Below are 27049 nucleotides of genomic sequence, written 5' to 3' on the forward strand. Positions count from 1 at the left end.
ACATAACTTCCAATTCATTAGTTGTTAAGTGTTGACTGGTTAAAGCGAGTCGTATCACTCAGCGGCTTTCCCGCAGTCCCGGCCGAGCTCGGGACGGCGCGAGCATGGAATGGCCCCGGCGCTATTCTGTTATTCCAAGCCATTAGAAGGTGCCAAGCTGGCGAAGGGATCCAGCGATGTGTGCTGCACTTTGTGATTGGAGTGGATCTTCTCTCGCCCCTCTTCTGACAGCCATTTTAAACGCTCGTTTATGCAGCGTTTTTAATATCAATAAGGCAAGCAGGCAGGCGGGCTTCTTATAAACACACACCAGGCCGGGCTTGGGAATCAGCAGCCTCCATCTCCCTGCTATGACAGGGCGTGGTAATTATGTCTCTGGGAGAGAGTGTGCGCTGTTTGCCGGGTGAAAAATGATAATGGGGTGATTTTTAAGTGCCATATCTCCCACACCGGTAATGAAAAGTACTTTTAATCCAGTTGGAAGGAGCGGCGGGGTGGAGGCGAGGAGTGACTGTGGTGAGACGGAGCAGAAGGGTCTGCTGTGATGGGAAAGAGGAGAAGGAGGAGGGATGCTGATGGAGATGGGGGGAGTTTGTGTGAGGACCAAACGAGGAAGGATGAGAGGTTTCAAGGCGATGCAGTGGTTAAACATGTCTGTGTGTGTGTGTGTGTGTGTGTGTGTGTAAAGGAGGCTTGTGTTGTTTGCCAGGGGAATGCTCAAGCCTTCGCCTGGAAGCTTGTGCTCAGCAATTAGAATAATTAAGAGGGACTGACAAGCTTTTAGTGCATCTCTTGTTTGCCCTCTTTTTCCCTCTTCCAGTCTCTCTTTCTGTCTTATGCACCAACCAAATCTTTATGTGCGCATTACAGACATGGAATGGCTTAAATCAAGGGTGTTCAAACTTTTTCCTTTGCATAAAGAAAAAATGGAAGGATAACTAATTAAAGTCGTTCTACTTTGAAATGGATCGACTTTAGTTAATTATCCTTCCATTTCGACTAGTTATTTTGAAAAACAGCTCTGTTAAAGATGATAATTGTTTAGGACTTTTTCAACACGCACACTTCTTGTTTTAAAACAGTGTTGTGGGTAGTGTCAAATGTTATTTTGAATAAATGCTGTGGGCCACAAATGCCCCCAGCCCATAGTTTGGACATTACTGGTTTAACTCTTTCATATGTCATCCAAAGCTTTCCTGTTCAGTGAGGCCTAAATTAATCCGTTGTAGCTCCACAAGGATTCTTCCCTTGGTCTCCATTTTCTATACAGCACTTGTTCTCATTTGAGATGGTTAATTGTGTAACAGCCATGAGCTGCTATTAAGAGTTAACTTGGTCAGTGTTCCTGGGTGGTATGCCAAAACACAACAGAGTCACCTGTAATATCTCTAAAGCTGGAACTACATATTTGAACACAGGATTTTAGCAGGGATCTGCAAGCAAAGTGTTGTAATTGTCTTCATTTTGTAAAAAAATCAGGAGAGTCGGTACTCTGGGCTACTGGCACGTTCCAAACTCTGTGCAAAAACAAAACAAAAAACTAAGGTACTAACAATTTGAAGGTGAAAAACGTCAATGCGAATACAAACAAATATTACAGGGCTCAAAATGTCAATACTTTCTGGGCTGGATTAAAGGACACAGCCACGGGCCATACACTACACTATGTGTATGTGGCACACGAACACTTACAAAAGTGACGCGTGTCAGGCAACATTGTGTCAATCATGTTAGGTTTGCAATTGTGTGCATTTTTGCGAGACATCTCCAGCGTCTCGAATTCTGACATCCGTGTTAATCTGCGAAGTTGCGTTCTCTGTTCTACATTACTCCTGTGACATTAACGGTCAGTCCAGGCTGTCAAACGAGCGGACGCCGCCTGACCTCGACTTGACCCTCGACTTTAATGTCTGCTTCTCCTCTGCATACCGTATGTCCTCCAGCGAGACTTGAGCCTGCGTGCGAATGACCACTGGTAATATTTGTGTCAAGGTAGAAAAGCAGTGTAAAAATGCAGTTAAATAGCTTTGCCACACTCGCAAGGTTTTTTTTTTTGGTGTGCGCGTGTGCGCGCGTATGAGTGAGAGTGTAGAGTTCAGTAATGACTTCACAGCCCATTAGCGCCTTGGCTTGATATGTCACACTTCATTATGTACTTAGATCAGCGGTGCATAAACTTGGAAACGAAGAGCTGCCTGTCTGGTGTGTTTGCAGCCGAGCGCACGTGGCTATCCCCAAATTGAGGCCCTAAGTCCCTTCGAGCTCCCGTCGCCGTTATTGTTGTGTCTTGTGCCCGTTCTTGAGTGAAATTAGTTGACTTTCCTATGAAAACATTTTTTTGTTCAATAGTAGAAATCTGACTCACAATATTGCCCCATACCATACCGAAGCACAGTGACTCCCCCCCTCTCCTGTTTTGTGCTGATTGTCCATGCCCAAACACATTCACAATTACAACTTTCTTGACTCTGTATGATTTCGTGTTATTGATTCTATATTGCTGTTTTGAGCAGTTAAAATTACATCGCAGTGCCCACCCAGCCCTTCCAACTCTAATCAAACTAGCCAAGGGGCCAACTGCACTTGAAAACGTTACAGCTCGATTTGGCTACATTGCACACTGTGCCTTGAAGAGGAATTCAACCCAAACATATTTTTTCCAGAATACGTTCTGTGCAGGCCCACTAGTTGAGACACGGCATTCTGATTAACATTGCGTTTGTGGAATATGAGTTAAGCAGCAAAATCTTTTAGCCATCACAAGGGGCGGCCATTTTTTCACTTCTGTCGACTGAAAATGACATCACAGTGGCTCAGGGCTCAGATAACGGCCAATCATGGTCCAGCTTCATGAAACAGGTGACATGTGATTGGTCGTTACCTGAACCCTGAGACACTGTGATGTCATTTTCAGTTGACAGAAGTGACGGAATGGCCATCTCCAGAGATGGCTAAAAATGGGTAGATTAATTCTTATTCCACAAACGCAATATTTATCAGAATGCCTTGTTTCAACTAGTGGGCCTGCATAGAACATACTCTTGAAAAAAATATGTTTGGGATGCACTTACAACACTGCAGATGTCAGGTTACGGTATTAGCGTAAACAAATAAGCCAAGGCACCAATCGTGCTTGCGCATGCTACCGATCCATTGATCCACATTGCGTAACATGCCCAAGCGCAGTGCTTTCAGCCGTGCTGCAGTAAGGTTTCAGGGCTCGGTATTAGGAAAAGAAAAACAATTAGCTAAAAAGATCTAACTCAAGAGACTAACTATGCTTGCGCATGATAGTTCTATAGCAACATCACATACTCTGCCAAAAGCAGAGGGCAAACCATGTAGCAGCCAGGTTTCGGTATTAGCCCACACAAAACACAAAGACGACGACTGCGGTTGAGCAAGATACAAATCTATCCGTCTACATTGTGTACATTGTCCAAGAACACAGCTTCCAACCAAGTTGTGGTCAGGTTGTAGTGTTCGCTCAAACAATCCAACAAAGGGTCAATTGCTTTTGCGCAAGCTAACACCGTAGCCCGACCACGGCATAGTTGAAAGTGCTGTGCTTATTAGGTACAATACACATACACATACTCCCCTGCTCCAGAATAAAAAATGCTACCGTGTTGTCTAGCTTGTGAACCAGGAAGTGGCTGACAAATGAACGCAAAGAGGATTTTACAACCTTGGCGGAGGTTTGCTCTCTACAGAGCGCCATTTTGATGTTTGTTTTTCTTCATGCAATGGGGGTTAGTACAGGTAAACTGTCACCCCACTCCAATTGATGCCAACGGCTCCGAGCAACCCCCTCACTCTCTTCTTCTGCTGCTGCTCACTTACTTTGAGGGTCAGTGGGCTTTGGGAGCTGTCAGCTCAGCGCTGCTTTCTGCCGGCTGACAGGCCGGGGTCCGAGGTCAGCGGTCAGGAGTTAGAGAGCGGGACGTGACCCAAAAGATAAACAGCGCGGGGAGGAGGGTCGAACACCCACCCGCCCCGAAAGAGCCTGTCATTCTCCACACAAGGGTGGGGGGTAACGCAATGCTCACATATCATGTGAATGTTGATGCTTTTGACCTCACCGTGCATCATGCAGGGTTTCTCCTGCATTTACCGCTGCCAAATTACCGGCCGCTTCTGGCACTTGAAATGATGACTTCCAATGATCAGGATCCTTATCCAGCTTCTCTAGCTCTTGCTGATTATCTGCTCATTTGAATCAGGTGTGTCGCAGCCGGGAAGGATGGAAAACAGGCAGGACAGGGGCCTTCGAGCATACGGCAAAAAACTGTGAAAAAGATTCAGTTCAATGACACTGAAGTGAACAAAAATGTTGCAATTTTGGACAATAACGTGTGAGTGATCAGAATGGTATCACTCGCTAGGTCAATCTTATCCAGGAAAAACCTTGAGCATATCACAAGCTTACCTTGCGACATGATATGTGAGATGTTAGCACGCTGTGCCTCTATTAGCCTGTTTACAGCTCCATCCGAAGCGCCAAGGTCACGGCGGGCTGCCACCAAAGCATCATCGTGTCCATAAAGCGTGCACGCCGACGCAAACCGGCACTTTGTCACGGTCACTGAACAATGCATATATACTTGCGCTCATATCGTCATATTTTAAGCAACGTGCGCGTGTTTGCCTGTCGTGTGGGACCGCCAGTACCCCGCCGCCTCCCCCGCCCACGTTGCACGCTCCCACCTCCTAAGACAGGTAATGGATGGCGGACTTAAAGAGACTGGAGGGAATTACGATAAACACGCGCTGATAGGACTAACCTGCCCGGGCCTAAGCGCTGTCTGCTTATGCCGAATTAAAACATATCGCACGCTAACACAAAGCGCACTCCAAGGATCCCGTGATGGATTTATATCCAAACGGCATGCTTAAAGAGTGGAATAAATGTTTGGACAGTGGTAGCTCTTTGAGTAATTGATCAATGAATCACACAAGAGATCTTGTAAATTATGAAGACAAATCAAGGCGCCATAACTCAGTGGCCCTATTAGAAAATGTTCAACACATTTAAACTGATAACAATGACAAGGCCTTGTTGTTGTTCTGTTGCTCGAGAGGCGTTCTGCATGCAGATTATGCAGACCGAGGCGAAGGCATTCTTGAAGGCCCTTTTTACACGCAGCCTTCTTTTACGCCTCTCACTCTACGTGCAGATCAGGAGCGTATTTTGGGTCCACGGGCCAGATTTCACCAAATATTTTAATATTAAGTGAGTGTGCAGCTAGTTGACTCAAGTGAGTGCATTCATGCAAGGCAATATGGACTGTGCTCAAGCACAGTTGGCACCTTGGTTAGTTGGATTCCTGCGCGCTACAATTGTAACTTGACAACTTTTTGGTTGGAAGTGGTGTGCTTGGGCATGGTATGCAATAGGCGCTTTTCCATTACAGGTTAAAGAACGGCATGGACTCACTCTACCCCCTCGGCCTTGCTTGGCTTGGCCTCCGTTGCTTCTCCATTAAAACAGTGGATCAACAGAATTGTGTCTGCCTCCACGTCACGCCATTTTATCACTTCTGTCGACTGAAAATAACATCGCAGTTGCTCAGGGGCCCAGGTAACGACCAATCGCGGCCTCTTTTCTGAAGCTGAATGCCATGTTTTCGACGAGTGGGCCTGCATAGAACATATTCTTGTAAAGACAATCTTTAAGTTGACTTGATCCCTTAAAACCAGGAAATGGGAGTGTGGAGTGGACTTCCTTGCCACATTGCTTTAAAGAAGTCTGCCTGTCGACCAGTCAGATCATATCACCGCCCTCCTCGGCCTGCGTTCTACAACCATGTTGTAAGTGGGCCTGAGCAACGGTTCTACTGTCACCACACGACCTCAAAAATGTGTCATGGGAAAAGCGACCACGCAGAGCAGAATCAGTAGAATCAGTACATTGGAAAAGGGGAAAATGTCAATTCATAAATATGAACCATTGATTCGTCTAAACTAATACCTTTACCTGACCTGGGTCAACCTAATGTTTTATTATCATTATCATTTGAACATTAATTGCCTATCGCACCTGTTGAAAAAAAATATGAAAAGGATCACTTTCTTGGTAGAGGCAACAGAAGTTTCGGGGAAATGAGAAAAGTAGTGTGAGAAGTAAGGACAAAACACGGACGCAAGCGGGAGGGAGGACAAACGTGGCTGAACCTGGTTTGGGGGAGGTCACCCTGTGCCTGGGGAGACTGGCGCCTCAAGATTAGCCTCCATATTAATGGACTTAATGCACACACACGCATACACGCACACACACACACCTTCATGCTGCAGGCTAGTCCTGAGGAATCTGTATATCGCGGGGAGGGGAGGGTACAACTAGTGAGAACACAGCTTTTAGCCTCATATCATATTTCTCCATCCTCACTGCTGCATCACAATCCCATTTAACTCGCCCTGCTTCCTATACAATCCTATTTATGGACACAACCGCTACACACACACACACACACACACCAATCCGATTTGTGTGCCCCCTCCTCCTGTATGCAGGTGCCATCTATCCAAAAGGCCACATTGTGTTTGTGTGTTCACCAGCCATCTGTGTGTTGATAGCCCCCTGAAATTGGAGTGGAGTATGAGAGACAAGTTGGTCCTACTCTGTTTCGCTTTCAAAGTAAGTCCAGTAACCAAGTATTTGTGCGTTATTATTACTTCCCAGCACATTTCGTTCATGTTTAAACAGGACAAAGTGCCCGACCCAATCACGCCCCCGTCTCCACCTCCAAACTCCAGCCCAAAGCCGTCACTCAGGCGCCGTTATGAAAGCGTGTTCATGCCGTTTGAAGGTGCCGGATGAAAGGCGGACAGGCGTCAGGGACCCGCTCGGCCTGACACTCCCGATTAGTCGCTGATGTCGGTAGAGGAGGTGTGACGGAGGGACGGGCGGAGGGGGGCGAAAGGCAAGGATGTTCTCGTCTAACTAGATTTGGGAAGTGGGGGGAGAGGGGGGTGAAGGAAAGGTTTATGTAGAGCAACTTGTTCTGTCAATGCTCGTCTTCATAAAAGGAGGAAAGGTGTAGCAAGGTGGCTGTCTCCAAGCGCGGATGTTTCGGCACTGTCATTTGAAGGACTTGTTAGCGCAAAAAACAAGATAGTATTCCACTGCTGTATCACTGCTTGTTGTTCACGCCTCCAATGTATCATAGATTTTTAAGTGATTGTTTTTTTGTTGGTTTTTTTTAGGGTTTTTACGGTATAGAGTGGTGTCTTGAGATCTAGAGAAGACCCTAAATCTGACAGAAATATTTGTAAGCAATGTTTTTAACTCATTCACTGCCAGACATTTTCAGACACTCTTTTACCCTAATGTTTGAAAAAATGTGAAAAAAATACAAATAAATTCCCGGGATTGGATGGCTGGACTGTAAAAAGACAAATAAATACGTCCATGGCAGTGAATGAGTTAATAAGCTAATAGTGTTGTTTATTGTTGTACTCACACAATTAGAAATTATTTTAAAAATTCAAGTTTACGCCTCATTTTCTGCTTCAATTCAAGGGACTGCGCTGCTCCCTCTGGAGGCCGCATCTTGGCCACCTGGGGGCAGTATCATACAGACATACGGGTATACATGGAGACAGTATTAGTTGTTCTTTGCAGAGGAGAAAGAATTTTTGTCTGTGAGTATTGTTATATTGCCTGTCTACATGTGTTGCATGAGACACTGCAACTGTCTATGCTATTCGTTAGCCTGTCTCTGCCATTTCGCATTGTGTTAGTATTAAGCTAGCGCATATTCCTTCAGCATGTTGTGTTGTTATTTTAAATGCATCAAGTGTAGAAAGTAAGTAATGTACTGGGCCATTTAATCCTTGCTGTGGAGGATTCAATTTACATTGTTTTATATTTAGTTTGACAGTGAGCGCCAACAGGTAATGCCAATACATTTATAGTTTTGGTTCTTACACTGTCACACAATGCATTATTCAGTGCAGATCAGTCAAAATGCTGGCAAAAGGGGAACCCTGCTTTGAAAAATAACTGGCATGCATTGATTTTGATATGAATAAGCTTTGTTCGATTTGGTCATCCAACGTCTGGGGAAACAAGCCCCTATTACTTCCTACTTTACTTTTCTACTTTTAAGGCCCACGTTCTCAACATGTTGATATACGATGTCTACCGTTTGACAGACACTTCTATCCAAAGCCAACGGCGCGGTGAAATAGTGTGACTGAGCTGAATTTATTAATCATTCAATTAACTAAATGTTCCTTTTAGATGGATGGACCGTCTGAGGGAATTGTTGAGAGAGAGCGACGGAGGTGGCGGCTTGAACTTCAATGCGCCGCATTTCCGCCGCCTCTCATCCGCATTGGTAGATTTCATGTCACACTCATTGTTCGGAATTGTGAAATCAAGGATGCTAAGGTTGCTAAGGTCTCTTTCCCCGTTAGGTGAAAGTTCCCTGGTGTGTTTTTTGGGCGGGTTGGGGAGGGGGGCGGTCCAACTGGAGGAGTCACTGGCGCAATCGATCGTATTAGACTATCAGGCCACTTTAAGCATAAATTACCTGCGGTTAACAAAGCGTGCTGCTGTAACTATTGCATGGGCGCTCAAAGTCACCCCAGCACATGCGGCTACGCACGCGCACACACATGCATATAGCCAGTGCAGCCTTTGTGCAAATAATGCATGCAGTTAAATCCTTATTTTATGTAATATCTGGGTGCAAAGCATTAACACTGTCTGAAATAAACTACAGATTCTTTATTTTAAATATACACATAAATAATTAATTAAATAAATAAATACATTTCAATTTTATGCCCAACGAAATATTCTGAAACTAGTCAAAAAAAAAAGAAACTATTAAAATATTAACACATTTTTATAGGTTACCTTTCCAAAACAAATCACTAATCCTGCTAACTACAAACGTATATTAGTTAGATTTTGTATGAAATGTTCAAGATTTGTCAAATAGTGACTTATTTGTCTTGGGTCACTTCAAATATTTTTATTTCTTTTTTATTTTTACGAATGTTCTGAAACGAGTCAAAATCTAGTAATTATTAAAATAGCAGCTCCAAATTGTCGGATCCCCCTCCCAAAAAAAATGTAAATAAAATATACATTGTACTCACCAGAGATGCTAATTATAAATGTATTCATGTCTGCAGATCACTACAGACATGTTTTGCTGTTTGAAACCAGCTGAAACAAGGTTTGCTCTGACCAGCCAATCAGTGAACGATAAAACGCTGACATCATCGAGAGCCAGCTCACTGGCCCTGTGAGGGCGAATTTGAAATCTGATTGGTTAAAGAAACCATCCCATTGCTAATATAGTTTGACTTACATCGACTCTAGGCAGATTAGATTGACATAGTAACACACGTAAATTGAAATCTGATTGGACAAAAATCGTTCATCCACACCAATGAATAAAGTATTGGCGATAAATGAACACAATTTAATGGCAATTAATGACATTTTAGATGAGAAATGTAAATCAGCACTGTTTGGGCCAGCAGAGAAGACCTTGCCAGCCCCGCCCACCATGAGTGTCCAGGGTTTGCCCACCTGAGCTGCATGCGCAAATCTCAGCTACGTGTGCTAATGGCGAGCATGTTGCTTTGCAGCAGCTCTGCCCTGGAGGTGAATGTTTAGTACACACACAATGAAGCAGGACAAATGAGACTACAGACCACCATCTGCCCAAGAGAGACACCACCTCTCTCCTTAACATCTTCCCGCTACCCTTGTATACTCTCCTGGTATCATTTGTACTCTTTTTTAGTCCATTCACCCCCTTTTTATTTACATTTACATACCATTGGGGTCATATGTGACCATTTTGTCATTTGACAGCGATAAAAAGACCCAAAATGGTGTTGTTTTACCCATACTGTACATCTGATGGCTTTCTTTAAATCACCCAAAACACGTACAAAGAGGAATATACAGGCATTTGTATACATGTAAAATCCGTGTGTGTGCATGTGTGTGTGTTATTTTTGTTGTTGTGGTAACAGTGTTCCAAATGGAGCTTGAAACAGAGAACTGTCTATGTTACCACCACATTAGCTGAGATTCCCACAGAAACATGCACCTGTTGGGCGTTGAAGGTTCATGGGGGAATCTGTAAAAGTGAAAAAGTAAAACATTAGAATGACAATGCATACAAAACTCACTTCCGAAAACAATATGACTATACAAAGAAAACTGTTAATAGATGTTTTTTATACGCAAACGAGTAGTAAAAAAAAAAAAAGTAGTTCAGAAACTTAGTACCACCTAAAAAAAAAAAAGAAGACATCTTTACCAGTCGTACAAATAATTATGGAGGGCACTGTACGTTAAATTTATTTATTTGGTGACATAAAATGCTTTTCTTCACAGAACCATCACAAGAACATTTGATTTGAATTGACATCAGTATTCATATAAATAAATCCATGCACGCATAAAAAATACCTGCAATTATTTCTCCATAAAATAGAATAGTTATGTTTTTTGTTTTGAGTTTGAAATGGATTGTTATATGTAGTTTTTACAGATACACCGTTTTTGTATTGCTAAAAAAAAAAAAAAAAAGACTAAAATGCTCGACGTATAGTCGACTAAAACGTAGTCACTAAATGTCATAAAAACTAACAAGCACTGGACTAAAACTAAGACTCAAAAACAACACAAATGGCTGATAAAATTAACACAAATATGTGCAAACAGTACGTGTTAAATGCTCTTACCTGCCTTTGCTATTTGTGACGTGTTTGTGCCACTGTTTCTTTTTTTTTTTTTTCTTGGTGGGATCCATAGGGGCTGACACCAAAGGTGACCCCCCTCCCCACCACCTTCCTCTTCCGGCCCCCCTGTGGTCGGTAACCTTGGAGACCGACTTTATTAAAATGAATTTGAGCAGGGAGGCCATCCTGACAGCGGCATAATTACATCGGCGCATCAGCGTTAATTTATGCAGGAGCGCATTCTTCCGGTCAGAAGTGGCGAGACCGGGTCACGCGGTTGCGCTTCGGAATAGACACGCACACGCACACACACAAAGTCACGTTATATCTACACAACTGTTTTCGTCGTGGGTTTCAATGAATGTGTAATTGAGACACCGGCAACACACAAAAAGTTTAACCTCCCAAGTGGAACATGCGAAATTTTCATCCGGCTCGCCGATGAGCTGGGGCCTATCCCACCTGACTTTTGGGTGAGAGGTGTGCACATCACAGATGTGCTAACGAAAATGAGCAAAGATACTGCAGAGTTCACCGGGCCAGAGCAGAGTTGACTGGGCCAGATTTAGCCCGGGGGCCATCCTTTTCCCACCGCTGGTGTAAAAGTTCCACGTTGGCTATAAGTCACTGCTCCAGTCACTCCACTGTGGCCGTGGTGACCAAGGGCACACTAATCTCTCCCATTAGCACATCTCTCACACTCTCTCATAATGTTACTGCTAGCCGCTCTGCTGTGACACCCTCTCTCTACGTGCGTGTGAGCGCTTACGCACACACATGCCCACGCACGCACAGCCATAATGACAGTTCTTCAGCTAGTTGCTCTCCTGTGAAAATGACACGTTCCTGCCAAATTAATATCATTACTATCAGAGTTTAATGGGCCAGTGCTGCCTCCTTATTTAAAACAGAACATCCCTCTGCTGACCTCCACTTGGTGACTGAAGGAGGAGAAGGTGGAGGGAGGCCAACCAGGATTATGGACGATAAACGGTGGCCAATATGGAGCTTGCTTGAAGACTAAATACAAGCTTAAACAGAAAAAGAATGTTTTTTTTCTATTCTGGGTTTTAAATTATGGTATTGTCATATCTTCATATGCAATGTATAACATTGGATATATGATCATTTGTTGTTAAATGTATTAGTGTTTTATTACTTCATACTTAGATTGTTTTTTGAAGACATTTTGGCTGTGTTGAGAGATCAAATTTTTAATGAATATTCATTAAAAAAAAAAAATCTCTGTTCATTAAATTAGCCTTAAATGGAAAAGTTACAGGAAAATCTAAAGTGTTCATTGTGACAAATCTTATCGTATCGATCTTAACCAATGCAATCCTTAATGTTAACAGTTTACTGGGATTCAGTTTGTATTCATCGTTCATTAGTCATTCATATGATCAATTTTTTCGTTTAAATGTTCGTCAGACAGTGCTACTTTTTCCCATTCAAAGCATGAAGCAAAATGTCACTGATTTTGCTGTTTTCTGCCATGTTACTAAAATGGTGAAACATTGAGTACATCCTGTTTGGTCCCACATTTATTTTACGATAAATTAAAGCAATCATTTTGCCTACCGGCTTTTCAAGTGTTATTTTTTTTTACATTTCTCCATAGTTACACTATTGCTACTTTTCCCTCATTCAAAGCATGAAACAAAATTTCTCACTCCAAATAGGAATGTTTGAAAGGTGTTTGTACTGACTGTCACTTAAATATAATATCTTGTACTACACTTCAGTGCTACATGTTGTGGCACAATGTGGTACTACACTGAAGGCTACTCTAAATTCAAACTTGCCTGTACACTGCAAAAAAAACGAATAAAAATGATCGCTTCAAAATCGGTGAGGAACTCAGGAAAAAATTCAAAGTACAAAGACAGTTCAAAGTTCATCTAGTGGCTCAGCGCTCACATGTAAGCATTTCAAAACTGGAAACTTTGCTCCAACCAAGGTATCTGAGTGAGTCAGTCAGGTGAGCACACCACAGCCAATAAAGTAGACAGGCGCGTTCATGTATAATTCACGTGTTTTATGACGGGCCACGCTCTCCTATGGCTGTGCCCGCAGAAGACTTAAGGAGAAAAGCCCTTTTAAAAAGGTAATCCCTGTGCCCGAGTCCCTGCACCTTTTACTGCTTCCTTTTAATGAATAGCTGTCCAATAAGGCCTTTTATTATCTTAGCATATGTTGCTTTTATTAGGGCAAAATAATTAGGTTGTGCGGATCACTTCGGAAGTCCCGTCGTTGGCGGATAAAAATGAGATTGTTTCACAGTCGCTGCGCAAGTCCTTCCGACTGGCTGTCATTTTCCCCTTGGATGCCTCGCGTCCTACAGCCGAGTCATATCCTCGCCTCCTGCCTCCTTGGTCCCTCCCCTGGCCCCTTTGCGCCTCCTCTTACCTTTTTCCCCTCACCTTCACCTTTTGTTGTTCCCTCAAGCAGTTATTAGCTGTAAGTGGATGATTGCCACTTGTTTGGTGTTATCTGGCGCAGAAAAAAGGGAACCAATGAGGGTCCTCTCTTGTCCTTCCTTCATAATTTAACCGAGTCTCAATCTCAATCACTCATGCCTCGGTCACAAAGTAAAAGTGTTAACAAGGTTCATCTTGAAATAGGATGCATTGGTTGCTATAGTAGTTACCAATAGTTTAAAACAACAGTCCATTTGGAATGGGTCTATTTAAAGTTGGTATCTGTCCGTTGGTCTTTCGGTAGGTCAGGCCCGGTCGGTCTTGGTTGGTCAGTCTGTTGGTCGGTTGGTCCCGGTGGATCAGTACGTTAGTTGTTGGGTCCCGTTTGGTCCGTCGGTCAGTAGTTCAGTCTCTTCGTCGCTTGGTCTTTTTGTTTTGTTTTGGGTTTTTTTTTCTGGGTCCTGTTCGGTCTGTCGGTCTGTCGGTCCCCGTCGTTCGATCCCAAGCCGAAACATTCTGTTTGTTCCAACCATCTCTGTATTTCCAATCCTGGTGGTGCTTCGGAGGGTAAGAAGGCAGACTTTAAAGGGAAGTCAAACGAAACTATATTTTTTTCAGGAATATGTTCTATGCAGGCCCACTAGTTGAAACCAGGCATTCTGATTAATATTTTGTTTGTGGAATAAGAGTTAATCAGCAAAATCTGGTCACCTCAAGGAGCGGCCATTTTGTCACTTCTGTCAATCATGGCTCAGCTTCAGAAAACAGATGAGCTGTGATCGGTCGTTACCTGCGCCCTGAGCAACTCTGATATCGTTAACAGTCGACAGAAGTGACAAAATGGCCGCCCCCGGCAATGGCTAAAAAACGTGAGGATTAACTCTTATTTCACAAACTTAATATTTATCAGAATGCCTTGTTTCAACTATTGGGTCTGCATTGAACATATTCTTGAAAAAAATCTGTTTGGGTTGACTTCTTCTTCAACTAGTGCTAGCGCTGTATATATATAGTCCGTAAATTCTATCGTTGGAATGACTTTGACGAAGAAAAAGGAAAGCCTAAGCTTGAGTAGGCATGATCAAGGAATGGAGAGAGAAAAAAAAGAAAAACTTGCATGGGGGAGCAATGGCCACAGTCTCCATCCTGTCCCTAATGCCTCCTGGGGGAACACGTTGCCAGTAGGTGAGTATTAGCCACATCCAGCGGGCTAATGGAGGCTATGAATTAGAGTTTAGCACCCACCGATGACCAGGAGGGGCTTAATCACAGGGGATAGCCGTGATGGTCAATTTGCGGGGATCAGTCCGATTACCTGCTCCCGTAAAGGTTGGACAGGCCCGTTCGTTGCTTCAGTGCAGTCGGTGATTTGTTCTGTTTCTATTAAAAGTTGACCTTTTATTTGTACCACGCATTTAGCAAAGCTGCTGCACCCCCACGCTGAACCCTGGACTGCCTCTGCCAGGGGGATGCAGGTCAGCAGTAATGGCACAAGTACTCTGTACTTCAGTAGAAGTAAATATACTTTTGTGAAAAAAAAAAAAGAAGTACTAATGTGACACGTACTTAATCAAAAAAAAAAAAAAGTACTTTCTCTGAATTTTACTGAAGTAAAAAAGTAAAAATACATTTTTACTGTCTATTATATTCCATGGGTGTTTTGGTAACTTGGCACAAGGAAATGAGAAGACAAAAGAAATATTTTGCATGTCTCATGTTTAGGAGTTAGAGCGCATATAAAAAGTCTACACAGCCTTTCTCAAATGCTAACCTACAGTTATTTAGTTACTTCATTGCAGGTACTTACTGTATTTACAGCTACTACTTTTTTTTAAAAACTGCATAAGTGGCTGTGTTGAGAAGACGGTTTTTATAGTTTTGGAATTGTAATTATAGTTAGTTTTTATCTAAAGTGCCTTACATGGTTTGCTTTTTAGCAGCAGCCAAATAAATAGATATTCAAGTGGAGCACATATACTTAAAAAAAAAAAAAAAGTCTATTTAGCTACAGGAACAAATTTGTACTCACTTGTCACCACTGGACACAGGTCAGTGTTCTGTGAGTTGGGGTGTGTTTTCAGTGCGAGAAAGGTGCTAATCTGCTCACCTCCTGCTCCGCTGGGCAAGCTCAATGTAGGGACAGCTTGTTTATTTGAGGGGGGAGGCGCGGGGGGGGGGCACATTAGCCCAAAGGTCCCGCTACAGCTGGACCGAGCACGCTCAGTTGAGCTGTCAGCTTGCAAAGGTTACCACGGATGAGGTATACGCGCACAAACACACGCACACACGCGTTCATAAGCAGGCGTTCATTTCAAAGGCGCCTTTTGCTCCATCACAGACTGTTCCAGGGTGCTGGTCACCTCATATTTCGGAACAATTTCTCACGCAGAATTCCGCCTGCTATATCGCGGTTTCATAAAGCAATCTTTTTTTCTCTATTTTTTACAGCATACTTACTTACTGTAATGCCCTTGCCTGTGGGAAAGGAGAGCCACAGTCATCAATGCACGTTTCAGCCACTTATTGATTATCGAGAGAACGGTAAAAAGTCAACAAAATGTGCATGCTGCTGTAGGCCACAGCTCACGTCCGAACACTGAATGTCCCACCAGGCCCCTAAAGGCGCACGCATATACACAGACACTATAATTTTAGTGGGGTGGCCAATAGAATATTTTCAAAATGTTCTAAGTGTAATTTTGATTAAGTCTTAACTTTAAACAACAAATATGTAATACAAAAGCTTGATTATCCTCAAACTTCTTTTTTATTTCACATTGTAAAATGTCTCAAAACTCTCAAAAGAAGCTAAACCGCAAAAACAATAAAACACAACAAGGAGTTCAAAAGTACCTCATTAATTGAGTACCGGTACTTTTTTTCTGTACTTGAGTCATTTCTAAAGTATTTAATTGCACTTCAGGGCATTCTGTTTAATGGATATTACTTGACTACATCACATATTCATGAATGAGTAATGAAATTACGATAACAACATTCAACATTGTTTAACTTTTATTTTTAACTACTTTATTCGGTAATTGTTTAAATTATATTATATATATATATATTAAATTATATACACATCACCTGACCGTCTGTCGTTTGAAAAATCCCATTGAGCAAAAATATTTTCCCAGCCCTGATTCAGTCTCAATTATACATTAAAAAACACACACACGCGTCATGATTTCAATGGTTATTTATTAAATGTAAAATATCTTTAGCACAGGTTAAAAATCAGACACCTCCATCTATGTTTAAACACCACATGTCGGGGGGAGAAGGAGGAGAAAAGAAATAATAGAAAACAAAACCATTTTGTAAATACAGAAGCACAATCAATTCGGATTCCCACTTGAATGAGAGCAACATCGTCCACGAGGTTGGGCAGAGCACACCTCTTCAATTACATCATTTTTTTTTTTTTTTTTTAAATTTTTGCTTCTAAATGTTCAATCACATGACTACCAGTGGCCGTATGCTCCAATTATCGTCCGTGGCCAACTTGTGGGGTGTCACCGGCCCACTCTCGTCTTTGGCCCGTGCGCTCTGCCTCAAACCTCGCTTTGCGTCGGTAGCGCTGCCAAAAGTGAGCAGGAACACACAAGCACCCACAGGAGGAAGAAAACAGGAAGACTTGTACACACACATGGTCGTAGAATAGAGAATATTGCCGGACAATATCTATTTTTTTTCATCCTATATTTTCCATTTTCTACTTTTTTTCACTTTTTTTTTTTTCATGGACATGCCGTATGAGAATTTAGGGAATTTATAAAAGTACCTGAAAGAATTGCTAGGTATTCAGCATGCATAGCCGGTATTATCATTATTATTGTTTCTTTTTTTCTTTTTCTTTTTTTATATATACAAGTCAGCTTCTATGTACAAAAACAGACTGTTCTACAGTACTGGCTTTATTTACATCCAGGTCAATGTCGTAGCTACAGATGGAAGACGGACATGTGGGGGGCCACATGCAAGAAGATGACACAAGAAAACACGGCAAAAAAGAACATTACACCACGTTTCCCCCCTCACACACACACACACACGCACGCACACACACATGTACTTGCTTTTGAATACGCTTGTTAAAGAGTTTTGCACACTAACACTGTACAAGGGACGTCTGCCTCGCTTGGAGGAAGTCCTCAGGTGTTTGGAGGGTCAATGTGGAGGCTTGGATGAATTGGATCTCAGAGTGTCTCCAGAGGGTCGGTGCTGTATTTTTTTATGGTTGGTACTGTATGTTGTGTTGTTGCACAGGGCAATTTACGGCTATTTTTATTAGTAGGTGTTTGGATAAGCACACATACAGTAGCTCCGATTTCTACTGCTAAGAAAAACTCACCTAAAACAATCTCTGGTGAATCTGACCAATCATTAATTTTCGTAATTATGAAATAGATTATTACAATGAATACAAAATACCGTTTAAAAAGTACAATGAATATGCATAGAAATAATTTAATTCCCATTTTTCCATTTTTGTAGCCCCCAAATTTAAAGTTTTGCAGTGAATGACAGCAATTACAGATATATTTTCTTCCTCTGGAAAAAGTTCAATTATTTTGAAAATGTATCAATTATTTATTTATTTTCCTAATACTTCAACATTAAAATGTTAAATTTGAAAATCATAAAATGAAAGTACAAATATAAAATGGAAAAAAAAATACTTTCCCAATTTTATTGCAATCATTATTTGTTTTCTACTTAAAGTTTTGACTTATTATTTTACTGTAGGCCATTTAATAGACAAAAATATTACACAATTTAACAATTATTATAAAAATGAGGTAAAGTTTAATATCCACTTTTTCAGCAACATGTTATGGAAGCCTGTTTCCATCAGTAAAGATAAATAAATACATATTTTAATAATTTTCCTTTTTTTGTTTTAAAGTTATGTAAAGTGTCTTCAATTCAGTTCACACAATTTTACTGTGTTCATTTTGTAGTGAACAAATGTGGTTGCATGTCCAATAATGTTGCAATATTGTAATATTGTCTATTATTCTTATTATTATTTTAAGATAGGTCATAGAAACGGCAAGATGAAATCATAGCTAACACTAGTTTGTTTCCTTCCTCTTAAATTGCCAATTGCAGAGCAGTTCAACTCGGATAATGAAATAAAGTCACTTGATTAACGTAGCCGCAAATAGCACTTGCTAGTGTACCTCGCATTATCATTAACAGCACATTAAGGAGAATGAGAAGAATGGACCCATGGCGCCCTATCGGCTTCACAGCACAGGAAGCCACACATCTCAGTTTGGACTGCACGCCTCTGGGAACACTTGAGATAGGATCGGGGGGGGGGGGGGGGGGGGGGGTACGTTGACTTGGAGGCAGCGACCGAGAAGTACACACTTTACTCATATAAATGTACACACGTAAAGATTGTCCTCATGATCCATTCACGCAACATGTGACAATATGTTGGATGTATTTGTATGTAAGCTGCTTTCTGCTAGTGTTGGGCGAACAAGCGTCTGTGTGGATGAGCCTAAAATGCATTATAACCTTTCCAAGTGAACTTAATTTGACCTTCTTTAAACTTTTGAATGTACATGTCACACTTTTCAATGTTTCAGTACTTTTTACACAACTTGTTGTTCTCTAACAAGGAGCTCAACAGAGTATTCCAAGGATGTCCATAGGAGGAATTTTCAACCTTTTATAGTGTCTCTTGTTTTCCATCTTTTGTTGTTCCAAATCATTAGGTACATAGTACAGATGTCACAGGGCTTAAATCTTATATATTCCAGTAAGGTTTTCATGTTCAGTGAGAGCAACATCAACTGTTACAGGATTTTGGTGTCCCCCAGAGCTCAATTTTGAGTCCCAACCTGTTGTCGCTATAGCTGCTTCCAACCACAGTATCTTATATATGGCTTCATCTTTCTTCTATAGCTATTGTTGTCATTTGAGTGGTGGGTGAGCTGCAGCCTCTCTCAGCTGACCTTGAGTGAGGGAAGTGGGGTACACACTTGACAGGTCACCAGCCAATCGTAGGGAAAATATTGACAAACATCCATCCCAATTCACCGTAACATTTTGTGAGTAATTTTCAACAATTTTGGTCCTCCTGTTGAACTGACCAGATGTTCAAACTGATTTAGAGGGCGGCATTTGAAGGACTGGCTGGAAATTTCAGGTGTAGGTCATCCGAAAGGTGTTTGATGTTGATGATTTTGTTTTTTCAGCGAGCCTAAACCCTGACATTTCCATTTTTTTTTTAGGTTACGTACGGCGTAAGAATACATGCAAAGCTTTTTTTCTATAAGACACAGCTATGGCCAGATGACATGAAACTCCTCCCCTCAGTTCAATGTGGGAGATTGACCCCACCAAATGGCGCTAAATCAATATTTTTACTTTACGTTAGTGAATAGATTTTTCAGCGATACATGACCAAAAATAATGCAAAAATGAAGTAATATGTGTTATTTAACCAATTGCATATTAGTAGAGACAGCTGAATAAATTTCATAAATATTACAGGACTCTGTATGTTGCATTAAAGAATACTTTGGTCGCCGCTGGATTCAAAGCAGACGAAAAGGCATCAGCAAGTTTCCCTAGTTCCGTCTTCTTGTGCGGCCAGTGTTTAGTAGCTGGACTCAAAGTCATCCGTGTTGAAGGCGGCATGCGTGCGCGAGCGAGCGACTGCCTGGTTTGAAATCGCGCAGGCGAGCGACATCCGTGTGAGCCTTCCAGCTCAGAGAGACACTGCTTGGCATTTGTCCCGTCTTTGATACATGAGACGCCACGCCGGGCCCAGTTATCGGCCGGCTGGCAGGTTACAGCGAGACGTTGTGATTTTCTCATCACACCGCGCTTCAAACGCCGGCGCCCAAGTTTACTTCCAGCGCTAGCTTGCAGCTTCATTGATGACAAATCTTGGAATCTTTTTTTTCCCGCCTTTTCAATTTGCATTTAGCGTGTGGAAGCACAGCTGTGTGTTCAAACAGTTGCCGTGTGCGCGCGCGTCCGTGTGTGTGTATGGAAAGCCATTTGAGCATTTATTGCATATTCTTGAAATCTATAGTAGCTTAAGGTTCACGAAGTAGTATACTTTTTTTCTTCACTCAACTCAGCCCACTAGTAGATCGACTGTAAAGTAACGTTGTTTCCACTACTAGCGACACTTTTGGCTTACTTGTACTACTTTAAGGTGGTTATCGGGGGAAAAAAATGCTCAAACATAATCAGTATTCTTGATATCAATCTTAAGGCCCATATACTAGTATGCACTTGTCGTTACTAGTAAGACAATTAAGCACTAGTAGAATGACTGGCTTAGGTCTAACCTTTTTTTCCACTATTAGTGGCACATTTGGCCTACCAGTACAACCTTAACCTTTATGGAAAGCCGTTTGAACATTTCTTTGAATTCCCTGATGCCAATGAGTGCACAGTTTTACATCACTCTTTAACATGTACTCATCCTGCTAGTAGTAGTAGAGAAAGTGTTGTAAGACAGTCTTTCTACCAGTGCTCTGAGTTCTCTGATTAGTGAGTACAAAGTGCTTACTAGTACATAGACCTTAAGCTGGATATCAAGGATATGGAAGAAATGCTCAAACGGCTTTCCAAGGAGCGTATGTGTGTGCATGTATGGTGCCTGTCTCCAGTAGCTTCCCTCAGCCGACTTTTGCCGCTTTCAGATAAAGAGGTGAAAACATTTTCACGTGTCCAGCCTTCACGTTCGCTTTGGTGGTGCTGGTGAAAGCTGTCACGGCAGCTTTTTTATTTACTTGAGTTTATTTATTTATTTATTCCTATGAAAGCCTTTGAGCATCCCGGATAATGTGTGTAATTCCGTCTGATGACTTGGTTTTCAAAATGTCACAGATCCGGCGTGAATATCCCAACTTATTAGTGACTGACTGACCAGACGGAGCGTATGAGACAACTTGGCGTCCACACATTGTGTTTTGATGCCCGTAAACTTAGCTTAGAAGAAGACTTACTGACAAAGAGTCATACTCTGTGCTTGCGTGTGCATGTGTTTATGTGTGTGAAAGCGACACGCATTTCAACTTGCATCATTTCCCAACAACTTCCCTAAAGCCATACTAATTCCATCCATCCATTCAATTTCTATAGCATTTGTTCTCATTCGGATTGAACTGGAGCCTATATTAGTTGACTTTGGGGCGAGAAAAGCGGGGTATGCCCTCGACTGGTGGCCTGCCAGTCGCAGAAAAAACAAACACAAGACAACACAAAACATTCATCCCATTTTCTTGTCCCCATAATGAAGTGGGACTGACAAGCAAATAATTAGCTACATATTACAGTTGTTACATTGTTTAAAGTAAGATCAGCATTCAACTGTTACAGCTCCACTAGATTGTGGGGTCCCGCAAGGCTCAATTTTGGGGACCAACCTGTTCACACTGTCGTTACTTCCCTTGGTTTCCATCAACCTATTTCCAAGAGTGCTTGTCCACATTAGGGTGGAGGGTGAGCTTAGGGTCTAGCTCAGCTGTCCTCGGGCAAAAAAAGTGGGGTACATCCAGCACTGTTCGCTGGTCGGTCGCAGGGCCCATCTGGACAAACCAGTATTCACACTCACATTCACATTGAACCAATGAAACAATGAAGGAACTCAATGAACCCAACGTGTATGTTTGCTTGGAACGTATGAGGAAGCCAGAGCACCCGGAGAAAATCCACGCGAGCGAGGAGACCGTAGCTGAGCTGAGATTCAAACCCCGAACCTCAGAACTGTGAGGCGAACCACTAGTCCACTGTGCTGCTGCGCACTAATTCCATGTGAAAAATATACAGATTTATAACCTCGTACTTTCACATGTACACTGAACCCCACCTGCATAAAAAGGTTTGTAATTGTCTATGGATGCCACAAGAGGGCAGCAAAGCACTATTTCCTATTAGACAACGCTATGGCCTGAATAAATGAAGCGCCAAGATGCCACCCGGTGGCACCGAAGCAATATTTTTGTATGAGACATGATCACAAAGACAGCGAATAGGTTGCCAAAAAATCTCGGCGTGTATGCTGGGGTTCACTGTACACGTACATAGCTTCATTCATCGTGTTGTTCTTGTTCGCATGGTCCCATAGACACCCAGCAGAGACATAGATAAATAAATATATGTATATAAATATATGTACAGGAGAGGCAGCATGTCCACTTTGTGTGTTTCCTTTGCTGAGTTCATGTGTGTGTTTGGTTTGTCTTTCCGCAGCAACAAGGCGCCGCCACCAGCGTGTACTGCGCCGTGGCTCCCGAGCTGGAGGGCCTGGGCGGCATGTACTTCAACAACTGCTTCCGCTGCGAGCCCTCCGCCCAGGCCCAGGACCCGGACGCCGCCGCCGGCCTGTGGGAGCTGAGTGAGCGCCTGGTGGCGCAGGGCGAGACCGCCGGCCAGGTCCGGGCCATCTGAGGATCAAGGAGTCACGCTAGGTGTTGTCCCAACAAATTAAAAAAAAAAAAAAGGAAAAAAAACAATTGGAAGCGTTGTTGGATAGAGCTGCCAAAAGCGCTACTGTGTGTATGGACACGGCACAATGGGAGTGGGGGGAGGTGGGTTGAGTTCACATGTACACTACTCGGTGCGAAGGGGAAAGATTTACACTTGGATTCTGCTCCATTTCTCTTAATTTTTCTCCATGTTAAAAACACTCTTCTTTGAAAGTAAATATTCACTAATAGACGTCCTCTTTGCAGTTTATGTGTCTGATTCCAGCAATAGTATCTCAAGTGGTTGTATTTGTAGTATTAGGGCCACATTGAAAAGAAAAAGTAAAGAATGAAAAGTAAATAAAAAGTCAGATGTGGAGACCAAAAGTCTTTTTCTTAATTTTATTTTTTTTACTTTATTTACAAGAATGAAGTCCTACTTTTTAGGTGAAGTATGCAATCATAATGTTGCAAGAAGGAAGTTATTTTATGAGAGTAAAGCTATATATTTACAAAGAAAGGGTCACAATTTTACAAGATTCAAGTTAGAGTATTGCAAGAAAAAAGTTGCAATACTACAAGGAAAATGCAATTGTATGAGAGTAAACTTATAATGACGAAAAACGAGTAATACCAGAAATCAATCACATACGTAATTTGGAGACAGTAATATTTTACAATAATGAAGGTGTAATTTTACAAGTAGAGTCAAATTATCAAGAAAAAAATTAATAGTTTGAGGATAAAGTCAGTATATTGTAATAAAAAGGGGCAATATTACAAGAAAAAAGTGGGACTTTTACAGAAAAAAGTTGCATTAAAAAAGGAACGTACATTTTATATAAGCAGGAAGTTACAATATTACAGGAAAAAATGTAATATTGACAGAACATTTCACACGGGGACAAATACATTTTACGAAAATAAAATCATTTTTTTAAAGTTATTTTATTCCTTTAATACAACTGCATTTTGAAGGCCTACATATTTATTCGCAAAACATTTTCCTTTTACTGTGACCTTTCTCCGATAAAAATTAAAACAAACAACAACGAAAAGCTATGAATTTTAAAATGTCCTTTTTCATTGTGGCCCTAATATTCTTTCATCCAAACAGTCCATGTTCCCAAGGTTTTTTTTTTTTTTTGTTTGTTTTTGGTCTCTTCTCTGTAAATATTAGCTTCGTGTGTGTGTGTTAATCCTTCAGGGTTGGGTCTAAAGAAACAAAGAGAAACTCATGGCTATACCAACACACATAGAGGTATGATTCTATATATTATAGTTCCGTTTTTTTTTTTTTTCATTTGTTTATTTATTTTTTTAATAATGTCCCTATCTTCTGTACAATATTTACAACATCCTGATTTGTGGACGTGTGCTAAAGGGGTGTGGACATCACTTCATCATTTTTCTTTCTCCAGTTTTCTATATGAGAATCGACCTATTTATTTATAAACTACACTCTGGTAAGACTTTATTACAATTTGGAGGTGTGTTTTTTTTTGTTTTTTTTTACTAGGAAACATGTTTTAATTTTTTTTTTTTCTTGTCATTTTGATCAGAGAGGAATGTGGTGGATTTCAGTCTGGTGTATTTTTCTTCCTTTTTTGATGGTTTTTCTTTGGGGTATTTTTTACACTGGCAGGGATTGGTGGGGGTGATGTTGGTGTCAAAAGTTACACCGCCGTTGGTTGGGTTGCTCTTTGTGACCTTGTGCTTCGTGGCAGTCGGGGTGCTGTTTGTCCATCTTGAAACATCAGCGTTCCAGTGGAGGGATATCTGTGTAGAGGAAAAAAGATACAAATTAGAACCTTGAATAAAAAATAAAAATGTGGGAAAAAAAATACAGTACATGCGTTTCCAGTTGTGTGTTTTGCTTTTGAAGCACATTAAAAGGAGAGTGTTAATCAGCTGGCCATTAGGGGGAGATATTTGTGTAGGCAGCAAACAAGCAACGCTGACGCCACCACCGTTTCTTATGCAGCAATAAAACACAGTCATTTCATATAATTAATGCTTTTTTATTTACGAGAGCATGCAGGTGGGCTGTGGGGGGGAAAAAAAACAACCAAACAGATGAAGCATCTGATCCCACAGATGCCCACACATTCCCTTTTATGATTATTGTTAATATTCCAAAATAAAAAGAACACATGCTTGGACACATGCTGCGCTTGTATACACAGAAGGAAGTCGATAGCGCCACTGTGTCCCGCCCTGCTGTAATCAGCAGTGCACTCCACAGCGCAGGTGTCTTATCACTGGCATTTTCACATCACATTACGGCATTTTCCAGTGAAACAGGCACACTAAACACGCACTTGTGAACACAGGTGCCGACAAAGTCTCGGTGTGGCAGCAGTTTCAACGCTGGAGCAAAGAAATCATCGTATGAGGACTTTCGAACAATGAAACTCGTCTAGTTGCTGTCCATGGTGCTAATCACACTACCACTACTCGTGCCTCTTTTGGCCCACTAGTACCACCTTAAGCTTTATTTGAACATTTGTCTATTTCCAGCTTAAGGTGAATTACTGTATGAGTGTTGTATTGAACCTGATCAGTGTGTAGCGTGTAACTCAGGTTGTGTTGTCCACAATAACATCATTCGAGAATCGAAGAAGACCTTCAGGGCCCCCGCGCATCAAACGAACGGACGGGAGCTTCCTGAGTGAAGTGGGAGGAGCCTGCCCGGCTTCCACAGCGAGTGCCATCGATCAGTTCGTATCGGAATCGTCCTGATAGCTGATCAATATGCTACACTTCCTCTCAGCGGGAGGAGGAAAGAGGGGGCTCTTGATCTTCTGACCCCATCCGCCGCCACCAACGTACAGACGGCGGCAAACGGGGTCAAAAGATTAAAGTCATTATGAATTGAATGGAAATACCATTAATCCGTTGCAAACCACGCCCAAAATATTTGTAACAAGTTTTTTTTAATAGGGAAAATAGCACTCAATAGAATTGTACTGTATAGAAACAAACAATAATATAAACAAACAGTAATAACAAAATTCGGTCAAATGTAAACAAACATTTTTGCAACATTTTTTGCTTTAATTTGATGGACATTGTGCAGCTCATTCTAGTGCCTTGGCCACCAGGGGGCCGTACATACTCTTTAGATTTGATGATGTTACACAAAGAAGACTCCACGGGGTTGGCCTGGTGGGGTTAAATAAGCCGTTAAGGAAAATCACCACATTTTTTCCCAAATTCCCGACGGCTAACACGCCCCTGCTCAATTTGTATTTGTTGCTGCACCATGCATAAGATATAATTCAAATATTATTTGTTTAAAGGCTTATAACTACGGTGATATCAATGCCAGTTTTGTTAGCCTGTCTATAGACAGTGTAGCATCGTGTGTTAGCATTAAGCTAGCTCGTTTTAACCCCAAGTGTCTTCTCTTTGTCTTCAGTTTAGTTCTCCAGTAAATTTCAACTGGTAGTGGCTATTAACCACTTGAAGCAAGCACACTTGGCTCCTTTTTTGAAGAACTAATTACCATCTGCCAAATTGCACAGCACACACTCAAAGGAGGGCAGGATAAACAACGTTAGAAATACTGTAAGTTTGCGCCTAAGTCCATTTTTTGCTTGGAAGAAAAAAACAAAAGCTGGTGGAGCATTGGCTCAGAGCTCGAAAAACTCATACCAGTACAGTCGATACTATAATGATGATCTTGTCTTGACTTGATTACAAATGAATTTACTGTGAAATCTAGGCCTGTTTAGTTGAACACAAAAGCTAATGTTACCTTCTGCCCTCTAGTGGAAGTTCATTTGATTGTTCTGCCTGCCATGTGCCACCATGAACAAAAATACATTATTTGTAGAAATTTTTTTTGGGGGTGGACCTATTACATGAAACTGGATAATTTCCCGCAACGCTTCCTGATCTCTTATGGCACACAAATGTAGCGCCACAAAGTGGTCGTGACTTCCTACACACACGTACACGAATAGTATCTTGTAGAACACAATACAGTCACACGAGCCAACATGAAGCAAAAACCAACAGTGGCTGTTCCCTTAATTTCTTTTCTTCCCTTCATCGAGTTCATTTCAATTTGGGCCGTAATTGTTTACGAGCGACCATTTCATTTTCCATTATTGTTTTTATTTCTCCTTGTGATTAATTTCACCTCTCAAGGAATAATTATGAGAGGATTGATTTGATTATGCCTTTGTTCTGGCCCCCGTCGGCTCCATTGACTGAGAGAAACGCCATCTCGCCATTTGCGGCGGATATATTTAATGATCACAATCAATGTTAAAGCTCTCTCTAGACTCGACTAACTCAATAAATATCTGCCAGGAGGAAATTTACCATCTAACTACAGCCAGCAATAAAGTCTCTGCCTTTCCTCCTCCTCCCTCGGCCGCCCACTCTGCTCTCTTTCCATCTCTTCTGTGGTGAGGGCCACATTGTGATTAAAACTGCTGATACATTTTCATTAAG

The 27049-nt window shown here is 41.7% G+C and overlaps 2 protein-coding genes across 2 annotated transcripts in view; one reads left to right on the forward strand and one right to left on the reverse strand.

Annotated features, from left to right (window-relative positions):
- wwox (WW domain containing oxidoreductase) overlaps window positions 1-24436 on the forward strand; it is a 172356-nt gene extending 147920 nt beyond the window's left edge. Inside the window, exon 9 of the mRNA XM_086027769.1 lies at window positions 22371-24436. Within this exon, the coding sequence (XP_085883895.1) occupies window positions 22371-22568 (198 nt within the window). The 3' untranslated portion in view covers window positions 22569-24436. The remainder of the gene's footprint in view (window positions 1-22370) is intronic.
- Window positions 18468-27049, reverse strand: part of mafb (MAF bZIP transcription factor b) — a 54871-nt gene continuing 46289 nt past the window's right edge. The window contains exon 3 of the mRNA XM_086027771.1: window positions 18468-24364. The gene's annotated coding sequence lies outside the window, so the exon portion shown is untranslated. The remainder of the gene's footprint in view (window positions 24365-27049) is intronic.

Source organism: Filicampus tigris, chromosome 4 (genome assembly GCF_054856515.1).
Source record: "Filicampus tigris isolate MCC_2025a chromosome 4, RoL_Ftig_1.0, whole genome shotgun sequence".
NCBI lineage: Eukaryota > Metazoa > Chordata > Actinopteri > Syngnathiformes > Syngnathidae > Filicampus > Filicampus tigris.